Here is a 16,190-nt window from a genome sequence, read left to right on the forward strand (position 1 = left end):
GAGAATGGGGTTGCGAGGGAGAGATATTTAAGAAAGAACTGCAGATGTCGGTAAAATCAGATAAAAATGCTGGAGAAACTCAGCGGGTGAGGCAGCATCTATGGAGCGAAGGAATTGTTTTTTTGTTTTTTTTTAAAGTTTTTTTTGGCCTTCCATCACAGCAATGTGATGGATGTTTATGTAAAATGTAAATTATGTTGTGTCTGGGGTCTATTTGTTTGTAATGTATGGCTGCAGAAACGGCATTTCGTTTGGACCTCCAGGGGTCCAAATGACAATTAAATTGACTATTGACTATTGACTATTGATTGACTATTGAATAGGTGACGTTTCGGGTCGAGACCCTTCTTCAGGCTGTTTCTTCAGAGCGATAGATCAGCCATGATTGAATGGTGTAGTGGACTTAATGGCCCAGTTCTGCTCCCATCACTTATAAAGCCAATGACCTGTTTCCCTTTCCTCCCGCCCCTTGCAGGCAGGTCCCCCAGCTGAAGCAGAAGATTGCCGGCAAGTCGCCCCCCACCGAGAAGTTTGCGATCAGGAAGGCCAGGAGGTACAAGTCCAACGTTCCGGTGAGGTTGCCGGTGCCAGCTCTGGTGAGTCCCACACCACGGCCCCACCCACACAACCGGGAGGACAATAGGTGCAGGAGTAGGCCATTCGGCCCTTCGAGCCAGCACCGCCATTCAATGTGACCATGTCTGATCATCCCCAATCAGTACCCCGTTCCTGCCTTCTCCCCATATCCCCTGACTCCGCTATTTTTAAGAGCCCTATCTAGCTGTCGCTTGAAAGCATCCAGAGAACCGGCCTCTGAGGCAGAGAATTCCACAGACTCACAACTCTCTGTGAGAAAAAGTGTTTTCTCATCTCCGTTCTAAATGGCTTACTCCTTATTCTTAAACTGTGTGGCCCCTGGTTCTGGACTCCCCCAACATCGGGAACATGTTTCCTGCCTCTAGCGTGTCCAAAACCCTTAACAATCTTATATGTTTCAATAAGATATCCTCTCATCCTTCTAAACTCCAGAGTGTACAAGCCCAGCTGCTCCAGTCTCTCAGCATATGACAGTCCCGCCATCCCGGGAATTAACCTTGTAAACCTACGCTGCACTCCCTCAATAGCAAGAACGTCCTTCCTTAAATTAGGGGACCAAAACTGTACACGATACTCCAGGTGTGGTCTCACTAGGGATCTGTACAACTGCAGAAGAAACTGCCCCTGTACACGGCATCCGCCCTGCCGATGGTGAGAGTTCCAGGCCAAGAGAGTAGCATCGCATGGGAGAAGGAAGCAGTGGTGGGCTGTCTGGACTGTGGGAGCATTCTTATAAGTTAATTAGTGATAGGACCAGATTTAGGCCATTTGGCCCATCAAGTCTACTCCACCATTCAATCATGGCTGATCTATCTTTCACTCTCAAACCCATTCTCCTCCACATAGATTTAGCCATAGAGTTAGGTTTAGCTCGTTGGGCTAAAGGATCCAAGGGATATGGGGAAAAAGCGGGAACGGCCTACTGATTTTGGATGATCAGCCATGATCATATTGAATGGCAGTGCTGGCTCGAAGGGCTGAAGGGCCTACTCCTGCACCTATTTTTCTATGTTTCGATGTTTCTGTAACCCCCTTTCACCTATACTAATCAAGAAAGGACAAATGTCCCATGTGTGTTGCCACGGAATGTTTAGAAGGCTGTTGCCATTGTGAATGTGAGACCAGGAGATAGAAACATAGAAACATAGAAATTAGGTGCAGGAGTAGGCCATTCGGCCCTTCGAGCCTGCACCGCCATTCAATATGATCATGGCTGATCATCCAACTCAGTATCCCGTACCTGCCTTCTCTCCATACCCCCTGATCCCCTTAGCCACAAGGGCCACATCTAACTCCCTCTTAAATATAGAGATAGATTCACTCTGGTGACAATCAGGAGCGGAAAGTATGTTCCTGCCCAGGATCGAACTGGGGACATTTCACATGTGAGGTGAACGTGAGGCCGCCATGTTTGTAGTAGTTGGTGGGTTGGTCGAGCAGACGAATGAAGGAGGAGATAGCAAAGGTTCAAAGGTCAGTTTATGATCACACGTACCGATCAATGTACAGTGAAACTCGAATTACCATACAGTCATACTAAAAAAAGCAACAAGACGCACAACTACATAAAAGTCAACATAAACTTCCACCACAGCGGATTCCCCACATTCCCCACTGTGATGGAAGGCAAAAAAGTCTAACCTTCCTCTTATTCTCCCATGTCGGGGCAATCAAAGCCCCCTCGTTGGGGCAGTCGAAGCTCCTGAAGTCGGCCTCTAATCAGAGGCCGGCAGTGCCTCGATGTTTGGCCGCAGTGTGGTCGGAGTTACGATATGGAAATTCCATCGCCGTTGAGGTACGAGATTTTAAAAAGTTTCCACCAACCCCCCACATAAAACAAGCAGAAGAGACACTAAAACATACATTTAACACATACCGATAAACAACAAAGGTACACAAAAATGTTGGAGAAACTCAGCGGGATCTATGGAGCGAAAGAGTTAGGCTTAATATACAACAAAGAAGGGAGGGAAGAGAGCTAGCGCCACCCGGTGGTTATATGTAGGGGTAGGAAGGAACTGCAGATGCCAGTTTCAAACAAAGATAGATACAAAATGCTGGAGTAACTCAACGGGACAGGCAGCATCTCTGGAGAGAAGGAATGGGTGACGTTTCGGTACCCGAAACGTCACCCATTCCTTCTCTCCAGAGATGCTGCCTGTCCCGCTGAGTTACTCCAGCATTTTGTGTCTATCTTTAGAAGGAGATATGGAATAGGTACATTGGCCCTCTAAGTCTGATTGTAATCGTATCTAATCTTTCCGCTGCTCGATGCATCAACAACATAAAGGCTTCACTATACCTCTGTACACGTGACAGTGAACTAAACTGTACCGACCGTCAACCACGCACTAACTAATTCTACAGGACTGTCATCCATTTTATTCTCCCCACGCTCTCTACCCCCGCCCCTCAGATTGTACCACATCAGGGGACAATTAACCTACCAAAGCACAAGTCTTTGGGATGTGGGAGGGAACCAGAGCACTAGGAGGAAGCCCACACAGTCACAAGAGTAGGTGCAAACACCACACACACACAGCAGCCGAGGTCAGGATCGAACACGCGTGCTGGAGGTGTCAGCCAGTGGCTCCACCCACCGACTAGCCTCCATTGAATCACCCCCACTTAAGCATTAAGACCAGCCACCTCACCTTAGAGGGCGAAAGGCTCCAAATGTAGACTATAGAGAAATAACCAACTTTTTAGCAGTAGGTAATCAAAGAAATTCTTATAAAATTCTTTGCTGCTGTAAGTAAGAATTTGATTGTTGTGATTTGGGACATATAACACTCTTCACTTATGGCTGAGAAAAATTTGTTCTAATGAAAGTCCAGCTTAGCGATTGGGAGCCAGTAGGGGCTCGATGCTTTAGACCAGGAGTGGGGAACCTGCGTCCTTAAGGCCACATGCCGCCTTCTAGGCCATTAAGTGGGTCAGGACTGTCTTATGAAGAAAGGATGGATAACTTGGGGAATTTAGGAATGAGAGGGGATCTTTTAGAAACATACACAATTCTTAAGGGGTTGGACAGGCTAGATGCAGGAAGATTTTCCCAATTTCAGGACAAGGGGCAGCTTAAGGAAAGGGGTAAAACCGAGATGAGAAGAACCTATTTCACACAGAGAGTGGTGAATCTCTGGAACTCTCTGCCACAGATGGTAGTTGAGGCACAGTTCATTGGCTATATTTAAGAGGGAGTTAGATGTGGCCCTTGTGGCTAAGGGGATCAGGGGGTATGGAGAGAAGGCAGGTACGGGATACTGAGTTGGATGATCATGTTGAATGGCGGTGCAGGCTCGAAGGGCCGAATGGCCTACTCCTGCACCTAATTTCTATGTTTCTAATTACTGGAAATAATTAAGTTAAAAGCAAAATGCTAGAAACACTTGGGTCGGGTTTCATCTCCGGTGAGAGGAACTTTCTAGCTTGAGGTTTTTGACCAAAGATGTAAACTCTGCTTTTCTTTTAACAGATGCTGCCTGATCTACTGAGTCTTCCCAATATTTTTGGTTTCCCATAATATAACAGTATATTTGCTTCTTCCATTCTAAAGGATTGAAGATTGCACCAAGATATTACATTGTGAATGTTGCAGGAACTTTATTCTGCATTCTGTACCTTCCCTTTTGCTCTGTCTAGTGTACTTGAGTCCGACTTGATTGTATTCATGTCTGCTATTACCTGATCTGTTCGGATGGCATGCAAAACAAATCTTGTCGTTGTGCCTCAGTGCACGTGACAATAATAGACTTGAATGTACATCTAAACATTAACAAAGAATGACACAAAGAGTTGGTGTAACTCAGCGGGTCAGGCAGCATCCCTGGAGGATATGGATAGGCGATGTTTTGGGTCTGGACCCTAGTTTAGACCTCCCAACATTAATGCCGTGTCCCGTTATAAGCAGACAGAAAAGGGCCTGTCCCACTTGGACGTCATTTACGCGACATCCTAAAAATTGGTTGGCGCGCGTGGCGAGGCGTGGTGGCGTATGCGGTGATGCACGGTAACGCGCGGTGCTTCCCTATCGTCCCAGGATTTTGGAATGTTCAAAATCCTCGCGTGACGTATTCCTAACGCACACTGACGTACTGATGGCGTACGCGTAGTGCGTGGTGACACATGGTTACGCACGAACATTGCCTATGCTCATTTATTATGCGTCACCGTACATCAATGTCCGTAACCATGCGTCGCAGCGTACGCCGTTCGGTGCGCCATTTGCGCGTCATTTGAGCGCCGCATCACGTGACCACCCGGGTGCCAAGTTTGAAACATTTTCACTGGGAAAATCCTTGTCACGGAGACTGGCGCTAATTGGCAAGCGACTGTAGAACTGCTAGAGGATTTTTCACGGCAGTCGCGTGTCAGTCACTACCGGCCTGTCGCATAAATGACGCCCAAGTGGAACAGGCCCTTAACCCTCTCCGAAATGGACCTGTTGGTTCACATGGACCTTTCTTCACCCCAGCTGATTCCACCTTCCTCTCTTGTCTCCCTCCTCCCCGATTCAGGAGATGATGTACATGTGGAACGGCTTCACGGTCATTGGGAAGCAGTGGAAGTTAACGGAGGAAATGCTGGAGACAATCTGTGAAGCTGAGGCATCGCTGGAACAGACTTCACGTAAGTAAGAACTGGACCCAAGTACGTTCCCTGCCTCTGGGTCATCACAAGTGTTAATGTTGAACGGGCATCTTTACCCTCAGCAGTGTCCCATATTCTGGATTGGTTTAATTTAGTTTAGTTTAGAGATACAGCGCGGAAACAAGCCCTTCGGCCCACTGAGTCTGCACTGACCAGTGATCCCCTCACACTAACACTATCCTACACACACTATGGACAATCTTACATTTATTCCAAGCCAATTAACCTACAAACCTGTACGACTTTGGAGTGTGGGAGGAAACCGAAGATCTCGGAGAAAACGCACGCTGTTTCACGGGGAGAACGTACGAACTCCGTACAGACGGCGCCCGTAGTCGGGATGGAACCCAGGGCTCTGGCGCTGTGAGGTCGTAGCTCTACTGCTGCAGCACGGTGCCGCCCTGTATGAAGGAGGAATGTTAACCTGGGCATCTGTGCTGAAACCTGAGGGGCAGCTTTGTCACACTGATGGGTGTATGGGACGAGCTGCCAGAGGTTCAGTAGCTGAGGCCGGTGCAACAGCAGCATTTAAAAGATATTTGGAGAAGTACTTGGATAGCAAAGATTTTGAGGGATATGGCACAAACATGGGCCAATGGGACTGGCTTAAGCGGGGCATGTTGGTTGGCATGGATGAGCTGGGCTGAAGGGCCTGTTTTCATGCTGTATCGCTCAATGACTTCATTGGAGATGTGCGGGCCAAGTATTTTACATAGAGGGTGATGGGGGCCAGGAACTCTTTGATGGCTAATGATGGAGGCAGATATGATGGCGGTGTTTAAGAGACTTGTAGATAATGGAAATAATGGAATTGCAAGGGATGGATTGATTTGGATCATGTGTAGACAGTTTAACTTGGCATCATGTTTCGGCACAAATATTGTGTGCTGAAGGATCCGTTCTTTCCTGTTCTAGATTCTGTGACTATAGGCGACTCCAGACTGTCAAAGCTGCCACAGCCAGACATAAAACCAGTTTTTATCCACGAGTAGTTGCTCTACTCAACAGCCAGAAATCTGTAGCCTCCCTTTGATCTGGTATTTTGTTGGTTCACATGCTTGATCAATGGTGTTTTATCATTAATGTTTTATTATTATTAATGTTTAGTGTTTCCTGAGTCATTCGTAACAGTCACTGTATGTCATGTTGTTACTTGTGGGCGGAGCACCAAGGCAAATTCCTTGTATGTGAATACTTGGCCAATAAACGTACTTACTTAGATATTTGCATTTAAGCAGAGTTCCACCCAGGTACAAGAGAACAAGGTGTGCAAGAACACCAGTGATAGACACAAAGTAAAGAGGATAGGGGGGAGGGTTGAGCTAGGAGGAGGTCAGCTCAAATAAAGATGACCAAGTAAGGGTGGAGCTCACAATGGTCCATTGTTGTCTGGGGAAGAAGTGATCTTCTTGCAAATGAAACATAAACCAAAGGAATAGTTAGATCTCAAGCTGGGTGTTGAGCAGCCTGGTTATTGTCTCTGCATCAATAGACAATAGACAATAGGTGCAGGAGTAGGCAGTTCGGCCCTTCGAGCCAGCACTGCCATTCAATATGATCATGGCTGATTATCCCCAATCAGTACCCCGTTCCTGCCTTCTCCCCATATCCCCTGACTCTGCTATTTTTAAGAGCCCTATCTAGCTCTCTCTTGAAAGCATCCTGAGAACCTGCCTCCACCGCCCTCTGAGGCAGAGAATTCCACAGACTCACCACTCTCTGTGAGAAAAAGTGTTTCCTCGTCTCCGTTCTAAATGGCTCACTCCTTATTCTTAAACTGTGTGGCCCCTGGTTCTGGACTCCCCCAACATCGGGAAAATGTTTCCTGCCTCTAGCGCGTCCAAGCCTTTAACAATCTTATATGTTTCAATGAGATTCCCTCTCATCCTTCTAAACTCCAGAGTGTACAAACCCAGCTGCTCCATTCTCTCAGCATATGACAGTCAGTTGCAAGGAACCTTGACGCTGAATATCAGTGGGATCTAACGTCAGAGGGTGCCAGATGTGGGGAACAAGGTGGTTAACAGCAGTGGGCAAGTTGGGTCTCCCACCCTTCTAAATAGTCTCACAGGAGCCTCTATATCCAGGAGTGTGGGACAGCAGGCAGTGAAGAAAGCGAATGGCATGTTGGCCTTTATAACAAGAGGAGTTGAGTATAGGAGCAAAGAGGTCCTTCTGCAGTTGTACAGGGCCCTAGTGTGACCACACCTGGAGTATTGTGTGCAGTTTAGGCCCCCTCATTTGAGGAAGGACATTCTTGCTATTGAAGGAGTAGAGTAGTAGTAGTAGGCCCCTCTCGGTCATGACTGACCATGGGTGATGCATCGTGGTCGGATGCAAGCCTGGGCGATCGATGTCATATGGAGGACAGGCTGTTGCCCATGCAGCACGCCCCACCTCTCCACGTCACTGATCGATCCAAAGGAACAGCAGGGCCGTTACAGTTTGGCACCAGCGCCATCGCAGGAGCTGCCAGAGCGAGGTTGTAGACAACGACAAACTGCCTTAGGGGCTCCGACTCCGGATTGTCTTGAGGTTTACACCTGGAGCCTTTTCCATGACTGGATACGGCCACAAGGCGGTGGAGGTTTTAAATCAGAGTTTTCCCCTCTCCTAGAGGGACCGCCTTCCCAGGCTGACGAGCCCCATCTGCCCGAGACTCCCTTCTACCTTCCCGTGCAGGTCTATAGAACCTGCCCACTGCCCAGATTGAGGGAGTGCAGCGTAGGTTTACAAGGTTCATTCCCGGGATGGCGGGACTGTCATATGCTGAGAGAATGGAGCAGCTGGGCTTGTACACTCTGGAGTTTAGAAGGATGAGAGGGCATCTTATTGAAACATATACGATTATTAAGGGTTTGGACACGTTAAGAGGCAGGAAACATGTTCCCGATGTTGGGGGAGTCCAGAACCAGGGGCCACAGTTTAAGAATAAGGGGTTGGCCATTTAGAACAGAGACGAGGAAACACTTTTTCTCACAGAGAGTTGTGAGTTTGTGAAATTATCTGCCTCAGAGGGCAGTGGAGGCGGGTTCTCTGGATGCTTTCAAGAGGGAGTTAGATAGGGCTCTTAAAGATAGTGGAAACAGGGGATATGGGGAGAAGGCAGGAATGGGGTACTGATTGTGTATGATCAGCCATGATCACATTGAATGACGGTGCTGGCTTGAAGGGCCGAATGGCCTACTCCTGCACCTATTGTCTATTGTCTACTGTCTATTGACTGCCTGCCTTGGTTTAATGTGTGGTCACAAAGGCTGTGCCTCTGACAGTGCCGCACTGCCTCGGTGTTGCACTGGTGAGCATGTCTCGACGGCTATACACTCCATCCTGCATTGTGCCTTCCACCCAGAGGTTGCTGTCACCAGCCTATCCCCGGACTACATACAATGTCGCAGGCAGGAACTCCAGAGGCAGGATTACACCAAAGTTAGACTCAAAATGCTGGAGTAACTCAGCGGGTCAGGCAGCAACTCTGGGGAAAGGAATAGGTGACGTTTCGGGGCGAGACCCTTCCTCAAAGCCTTTCACTGCACACGTGTCAATAATTAGGTTAAGATTATTATGATTATGTATGTATTATTTATTGTCATTGTCTATTTGAGACAACGAAATATTTCTCTTACAGTGCATAAAAAAATAAATTAAAAATAAATTATTGTCAGTTGTAACATAAATCAATTAGAGACAACAAAATGTTCATCCGTTTCCCTTACAGGCAGTATCATAAAAAAAAAATCATTTACAGTTTTGGTCTCCAAATCTGAGGAAGGAAATAATTGCCATAAGGGATGCAGAATTCACCAACTGATTCCTGGGATCAGGATATAAAAAATAGAAAATCTGAAATTGAAATTGAGAAAAAAAGCAAAACAGGGGTTGGACACACAGAAGATTGTTCCCACGTCCACACAACATAGTTTAACATAAATGAAAGCTTTAAAAGGTGAGGATGGCACCATAGTCCATCCAGCCTCTGCCCCTCCGTGTTCAGAGGTGGTAGGTGGGCCTTGTGGCTAAGGGGATCGAGCAGGTACCCGCAGATCAGCCATGATCATATTGAATGGCGGTGCAGGCTCCGAACGGTGCACCAGTAAAGTAAAAAGCTTTGATTTGCTTGTTATCCAAACATACCATACATAGACTCCAATACCGTTCAAACTTAGATACAATGAGTTGTCCAGAGTGCAGAATATAGTTGTCAGCATTGTAGAGCATCAGTTCCACAGACCGCAATGTCCGCAATGGGGTAGAGGTGAATGGGACAGTACCCAGTAGCCCAGTTTATTAATTAATTGGATTATTGATTATTATATATTTATCCGTGTGTTACTAAAGTCATTACTGTAGTGAGCAGTGGGGTCCTGCAGGGATCTGTGCCAGGAACTCTGCTGTTGGTGATGCAGGTCCAGAGACAGTCCAATGTCCACAATGTGATGAGCCTTGGTTTGAAGCCTCTCTGTGTCTCTCTCTCCCCTCAGCTAATGAATACCTGGAAGATGACAAGTGTGTGGTGAAGCTGTTGAAAGGCTTGTGTTTGAGACACGTGGGGAAGGTTCTGGAAGCGGAGCAGTGTTTTGTCTACATTTATGAACAGTAAGTTGGAGTGAGTGAGTGAGTGAGGGGGGGAGAGGGGTGGGAGGTGAAGGCAGCCACGATCCAGGGCAATGCATCATCTTCTCATCTTCCGCCCCCTCTCCTCGCAGTGCGAAGAAGATCAAGTACGACCACTACCTTAGCCCGAACGCGCTCCTGGAGCTCAGCCTGCTCTTCATTCAACAGGACCGGAAAGAGGAGGCCATTAAATGGTTGAGACGTGCTAAGTGAGTATCTCGTTGGTGTTACTGCTGTAGAGCTCTGCTCCAGGGCCAAGGAGTGGGTATTTGCTGCTAGTGAACTGAAGAGTGTGGCTGGACGTACATAGAAACATAGAAAATAGTTGCACGAGGAGGCCATTCGGCCCTTCGAGCCAGCACCGCCATCCATTGTGATCATGGCTGATCGTCCCCAATCAATAACCCGTGTCTGCCTTCTCCCCATATCCCTTGACTCCACTAGCCCCTAGAGCTCTATCTAACTCTCTCTTAAATCCATCCAGTGACTTGGCCTCCACTGCCCTCTGTGGCAGGGAATTCTACAAATTCACAACTCTTTGGGTGAAAAAGTTTCAGTCTTAACTGGCCTCCCCTTTAAGACTGTGGCCCCTGGTTCTGGACTCGCCCAACATTGGGAACATTTTTCCTGCATCGAGCTTGTCCAGTCCTTTTATAATTTGATATGTTTCTATAAGATTCCCCCTCATCCTTCTAAACTCCAGTGAATACAAGCCTAGTCTTTTCAACCTTTCCTCATATGACAGTCCCGCCATCCCAGGGATCAATCTCGTGAACCTACGCTGCACTGCCTCAATCGCACACGTGTACGTGGCAGACTTCCTTCTGCTCAGGGCACTTTGGTGACCATCCGAGATGCAGCATGGAGACAGGCCCTTCGGCCCACCGAGTCCATGCCGACCATCAATCACAGACCGGTTCGATGTTATCCCATGACTGCATGCACTCCCGCCACACTTTACGGAGGGCCGATTAACGTACAAATCCGCACGTCTTTGGGATGTGGGAGGAAACCGGAGCGCTGGGAGGAAACCCACGTGGTCGCAGACAGAACATGCAAACTCTTCGCACCGACAGGATCAGAGGTCAGGATCGAACCCGGGTCTCTGTCGCTGTGAGGCAGCAGCTCTACCCACTGCACCACCGTGCACTAGTTTACACAGCAGCCGTTAGTCATAGACCTTTACAGCACAGACCCAGGCCCTTCAGCCCAGCCTGTCCATGCAGAACTGGACTAGCCCTATTTGCCAGTATTTGGCCCTCCAAACCCTTGCTATCCATTAAACATTGCAATCCTATCCGTTTCTAGAGATTCCTCTGGCAGCTCATTCAAATGATCAGTGCGGGTGTCCCGGGCTATGGGGAGGAGGCAGGAGAATGGGGTTAGGAGGGAGAGATAGATCAGCCATGATTGAATGGCGGAGTAGACTTGATGGGCCGAATGGCCTCATTCTACTCCTATTCCTTATGACCTTCTGGATCCGGGCTATCCTCTGTGGGGAAAAAAAAATGCCCCTGAGATACCTCTTAAATCTTTGCCGACTTGAACACTAAACAAAGTGCCGATGGAACAGTCTATTCCACGCTGTCCTTTGTAGCTGTGCCTCAACCCCTTGATCCTGCTCTACATTTAGCAATGTCACGCCTGGCCAGGACTCGAGCACAGCCGGTACCAAACCCTTGTGGCCCAAAGTTCACAAGTGATAGGGGCAGAATTAGGCCATTCAGCCCATCAAGTCTAGTCCGCCTTTCAATCATGGCTGATCTTTCTTCCTTTCTCAACCCCATTCTCCTGCCTTCTCCCCATAACCCCAGACACCCGTACTAATCAAGAATCTATTTATCGCTGCCTGAAAAATATTCATTGACTTGGCCTCCACAGCCGTCTGTGACAATGAATTCCACTGATTTACCTCCCTGTGACTAAAGAAATTCCTCCTCATCTTCTTTCCAAAGGAACGTCCTTTTAGTCTGAGGCTGTGACCTCTGGTCCTAGACTCTCCCACTAGTGGAAACATCCTCTCCACATCCACTCTATCCCAGCCTTTGACTATTCGGTAACAAAGACTTACCTAGAGATAATCTGGCCCCTGTGTACGACACCAGCAAGCCTAGTGCTCCACCCCCTGGTTTGTATGGGCTATGATCCACTTTATACTGTATCTCACTCCTCCTTATCAGACACCTTTTTCATCTCTAGCCTCTGTCACTTTTTCCACTCATCTGCTAATCAACCCGGTTGTCAGATAGGTGGGGAAATGCATGATGGACCCAGGGGGTGGCACGGTGGTGCAGCGGTAGAGTTACTGCCTCACAGCGCCAGAGACCCGGGTTCCATCCTGACTACAGGTGCTGTCTGTACGGAGTTTGTACCTTCTCCCCGTGACCTGCGTCGGTTTTTCCCGGGTGCTCTACTACAAAGATGTACAGGTTTGAGGATTAATTGGCTGGGTAAAATTGTCCCTAGTGTGTGTTGGATAGCGTTAATGTGCGGGGATCGCTGGTCGGCGCGGACTCGGTGGGCCGAAGTGTGATGGTTTGTGTCTTAGTAAAGGCAGCAAGGGAATCATTTTAATGGTCTGAAGTGTGACCCCGACCCACAACATTGCCTATCTTGCTATTGAGGGAGTGCAGCGTAGGTTCACCAGGTTATTTCCCGGGATGGCGGGACTGTCATATGCTGAGAGAATGGAACGGCTGGGCTTGTACACTCTGGTTTAGAATGATGAGAGGGTATCTTATTGAAACATATAAGATTATTAAGGGTTTGGACACGCTAGAGGCAGGAAACATGTCCCCGATGTTGGGGGAGTCCAGAACCAGGGGCCACACAGTTTAAGAATGAGGGGAGATGAGGAAACACATTTTTACATAGAGAGTTGTGAGTCTGTGGAATTCTCTGCCTCTGGAGGCCGGTTCTCTGGATGCTTTCAAGAGGAGAGCTAGATGGGGCTCTTAAAAATAGCGGAGTCAGGGGATATGGGGAGAGGGCAGGAACGGGGTACTGATTGGGGATGATTAGCCATGATTACATTGAATGGCGGTGCTGGCTGGGGGTGGTGGTGGAGGCAGATACGATAGATTAGTTTAGTTTATTGTCACGTGTACCGAGGTACAGTGAAAAGCTTTTGTTGCGTGCTAACCAGTCAGCAGGACAATACCGATTAATCGGCGTTCACTACTGCTAGCAACTAATAAAAAGAACAATGTCTAGGCCATTCGGTCGAGCCAGCACCGCCTATTGTGCTTGACAATGCAGAGTCCGATTACAACAACCTGGCTGCTCAGTGCACAGATACCAGCTCCCTCCACAGATGCTGCCCCACCCCTGAGTTACTCCAGCACTTTGTGCTTAGCTTTTATTGGTGTCGGTACAGTTTATTATAGTCACACGTACAGAGATATAGTGAAAGCTTTTCTCTCTGGGTACTATCCAGGTCCAGATCATGCCATACCTGTACTATCAACTCATACATTAGTACGTTCAAGAAGGAACTGCAGATGCTGGAGAATCGAAGGTAGACAAAATTGCTGCCGCACCCGCTGAGTTTCTCCAGCAATTTTGTCTAATTTCATACTTTAGTACAACAGGTAGTGCTCAAGGAAAAATAGCTGAGTGCACAATATAGTGTTACGGTGTCTAGTGTTACAGGTACAGGGAAAAGGTCCAGGGTCTGCAGTGAGGTAGGTTGGAAGATCAGGACTACATTGTTAGTTTATGGGAGGACAGTTCAGTGGTCGGGTAACAGCGGGACAGAAGCTGTTCCTGAATCCTGAATTCCCTGCTGTTATTAGACCACTGAATGGTCTTCCCATGAGCCAAGAGTGGGGTGGCGATCTCCCAAACCTTCCACAATGGAGAAAGGATCTATTGGCCCTTCAGCCCGATGGGCTGCCTCCACAGCCTCGGAGGCAGGTTCTCTGGATGCTTTCAAGAGAGAGCTAGATAGGGCTCTTCAAAATAGCGGAGTCAGGGGATATGGGGAGAGGGCAGGAACGGGGTACTGGTTGGGGATGATTAGCCATGATTACTCACTCCAGTCCTCAAACAACTTCACTGGCTTCCCATCTCCCACCAGATCACCTACAAAATCCTGATCCTCACCTACAAAGCCCTCCATCATCTGGCCCCCCCATATCTCACCGACCTCCTCTCCCCCTACCAACCCTCACGGTCCCTCAGATCCACATCAGCCGGTCTCTTCTCCGTCCACACGTCCAACCTCCACAGTTTTGGGGACAGAGCCTTCTCCAGGGCAGCTCCCAGGCTCTGGAACTCCCTCCCCCAACTGATCCGCAATTCCGTGTCCCTCACCATCTTCCAGTCCCGCCTCAAGACCCATCTCTTCACCTCTGCCTATCCTTAGCCCCACGTCCCCCTCCCTTTTCATCTGTGCATTAATTGCCTCGTATTGTGTTTTGAATTGAATTCTGTATTTACTTTGTGTATTAGTCATGTCTCTACTATTTATTTCATTCCCCTTACATGTATTTCCTCTACCTGCTAAATTTTTGTAAGTTCGCCTTGAGACTCTTGAAAGGCGCCCATAAATAAAATTTATTATTATTATTATTATTACATTGAATGGCGGTGGTGGCTCGAAGGGCCGAATGGTCTATTCCTGCTCCTATTGTCTATTGAGAGGGGAGTGGAGAGGAGGGAGTGTATCTCCTAGAGGCCTCAGGTGGAGTTGCTGCACTGTGGTGAGTTGTTCACCAGGTGGCGCCATCTACCCGCGTTTCACAGCCCGATGGTAGAACCACATTTTGGGGCTGACAGATTGTGATGCATGGAACCTTGCAGGACCTAGGAAGCCATTTGGCCTGGAGTCAGCCCCCCTCCCCCCCCCCCCCCCCCCCTCGCCCCCCCGTGCCAATCAGCAAGATCGTGGCTTAACCTTTGCCTCAAACACCATTTTCCTGCATTGCTTCCATATCCTAGGATTCCTACAATGTCCAGAATTCTGTCACTCACTGTCTTTTAGTGTAGCTTGCTCTAGAGCAGGGAAACAGGCCCTTCAGCCCACCCAGCCCATCGATCACCCGTTCATACTAGTTCTATGTTATTCCACTTTCACAACCACAAGCAGGGCAATTTATAGAGGGCCAAGTAACTTACAAACCCCACGTGTCTTTGGGATGTGGGGGGAAACCGGAGCACCCGGGGGAAACCCATGCGGTCACAGGGAGAACGTGCAAACACCACACAGGCAGCACCTGAGGTCGGGATCGAGCCTGGGTCTCTGGCGCTGTAAGGCAGCGCTCTACACCCTACTCCACTGTGCCATCTTGAGCAAAGTCAGAAGCTATGTCTCCACAGACTCATGGCTGAGAACTCCAAACTCTCATCACCCTTTAGATGAAGATATCCCTCCTCATTTCACTCCTAAATGGAGTCATAGATTCATAGAGTGATACACAGCATGGAAACAGGCCCAACTTGCCCACACCGGCCAACATGTCCCAGCTACACTTGTCCCACCTGCCCGCGTTTGGTCCACATTCCCTCCCAACCTGTCCTATCCATGTACCTGTGTAACTGTTTCCTAAATGTTGGGATAGTCCCAGCCTCAACTACCTCCTCCGGCAGCTTGTTCCACACACCCACTGCCCTTTGTGTGGAAAAGATACCCCTCAGATTCCTATTAAATCTTTTCCCCTTCACCTTAAACCCATCTCCTCTGGTCCTCGATTCCCCTACTCTGGGCAAGAGACTCTGTGCATCTACCCGATCTATTCCACTCATGATTTTATTCATAGGTTACCCTGTGTCTTGACATGGTGATTTCCGGAGATGGACACCTCATACAGCATGGAAACAGGCCCTTCAGCCCAACTTGCCCACACTGACCGAGATCCCATCTAGTCCCACTAATATGGGCATTTTCCTCTAATCCTACCCTATCCATGCACCTGTCCAAATGTATTTTAAATGCTTTTATTGTGCCTCCATCAACTTCCTCCTCTGGCATCACGTTTCATACACTCACCACCCTTTGTGTGAAGAAAGCTGTCCCCTCATGTTCCTATTGAATCTTTCTCCTCTTACATTAAACCTATGTCCACAGGTTCCTGATTCCCCTGGTCTGGGAATTTTGCCAATCTATTCACCAGGGAATATATCCTCAGTCAAGGCTGCTCAGTATTTTGTAAGTCCCAAAGAACTAAAGGCCCAGCCCATTTGAGCTCTCCTTTCTGATCGGACCTACCGAGGCAAGAACTGCTCAGGTGAACCTTTGCTGCACTCCCCCCATTCATAATCATACTTTATTAGCCAAGTATATTTTGCAACATACGAGGAATTTGATTTGCCATACATTCATACCAGTA

The 16,190-nt window shown here is 48.3% G+C and overlaps 1 protein-coding gene across 1 annotated transcript in view; it reads left to right on the top strand.

Annotated features, from left to right (window-relative positions):
* Positions 1–16,190, top strand: part of LOC129714462 (tetratricopeptide repeat protein 39A-like) — a 113,268-nt gene that overhangs the window by 90,816 nt on the left and 6,262 nt on the right. Inside the window, 4 exon segments of the mRNA XM_055664067.1 lie at positions 476–596; positions 5,115–5,226; positions 9,729–9,843; positions 9,954–10,070. Of these exon segments, the coding sequence (XP_055520042.1) occupies positions 476–596; positions 5,115–5,226; positions 9,729–9,843; positions 9,954–10,070 (465 nt within the window).

This window comes from Leucoraja erinacea, chromosome 39 (genome assembly GCF_028641065.1).
Source record: "Leucoraja erinacea ecotype New England chromosome 39, Leri_hhj_1, whole genome shotgun sequence".
Classification (NCBI taxonomy): Eukaryota; Metazoa; Chordata; class Chondrichthyes; order Rajiformes; family Rajidae; genus Leucoraja; species Leucoraja erinaceus.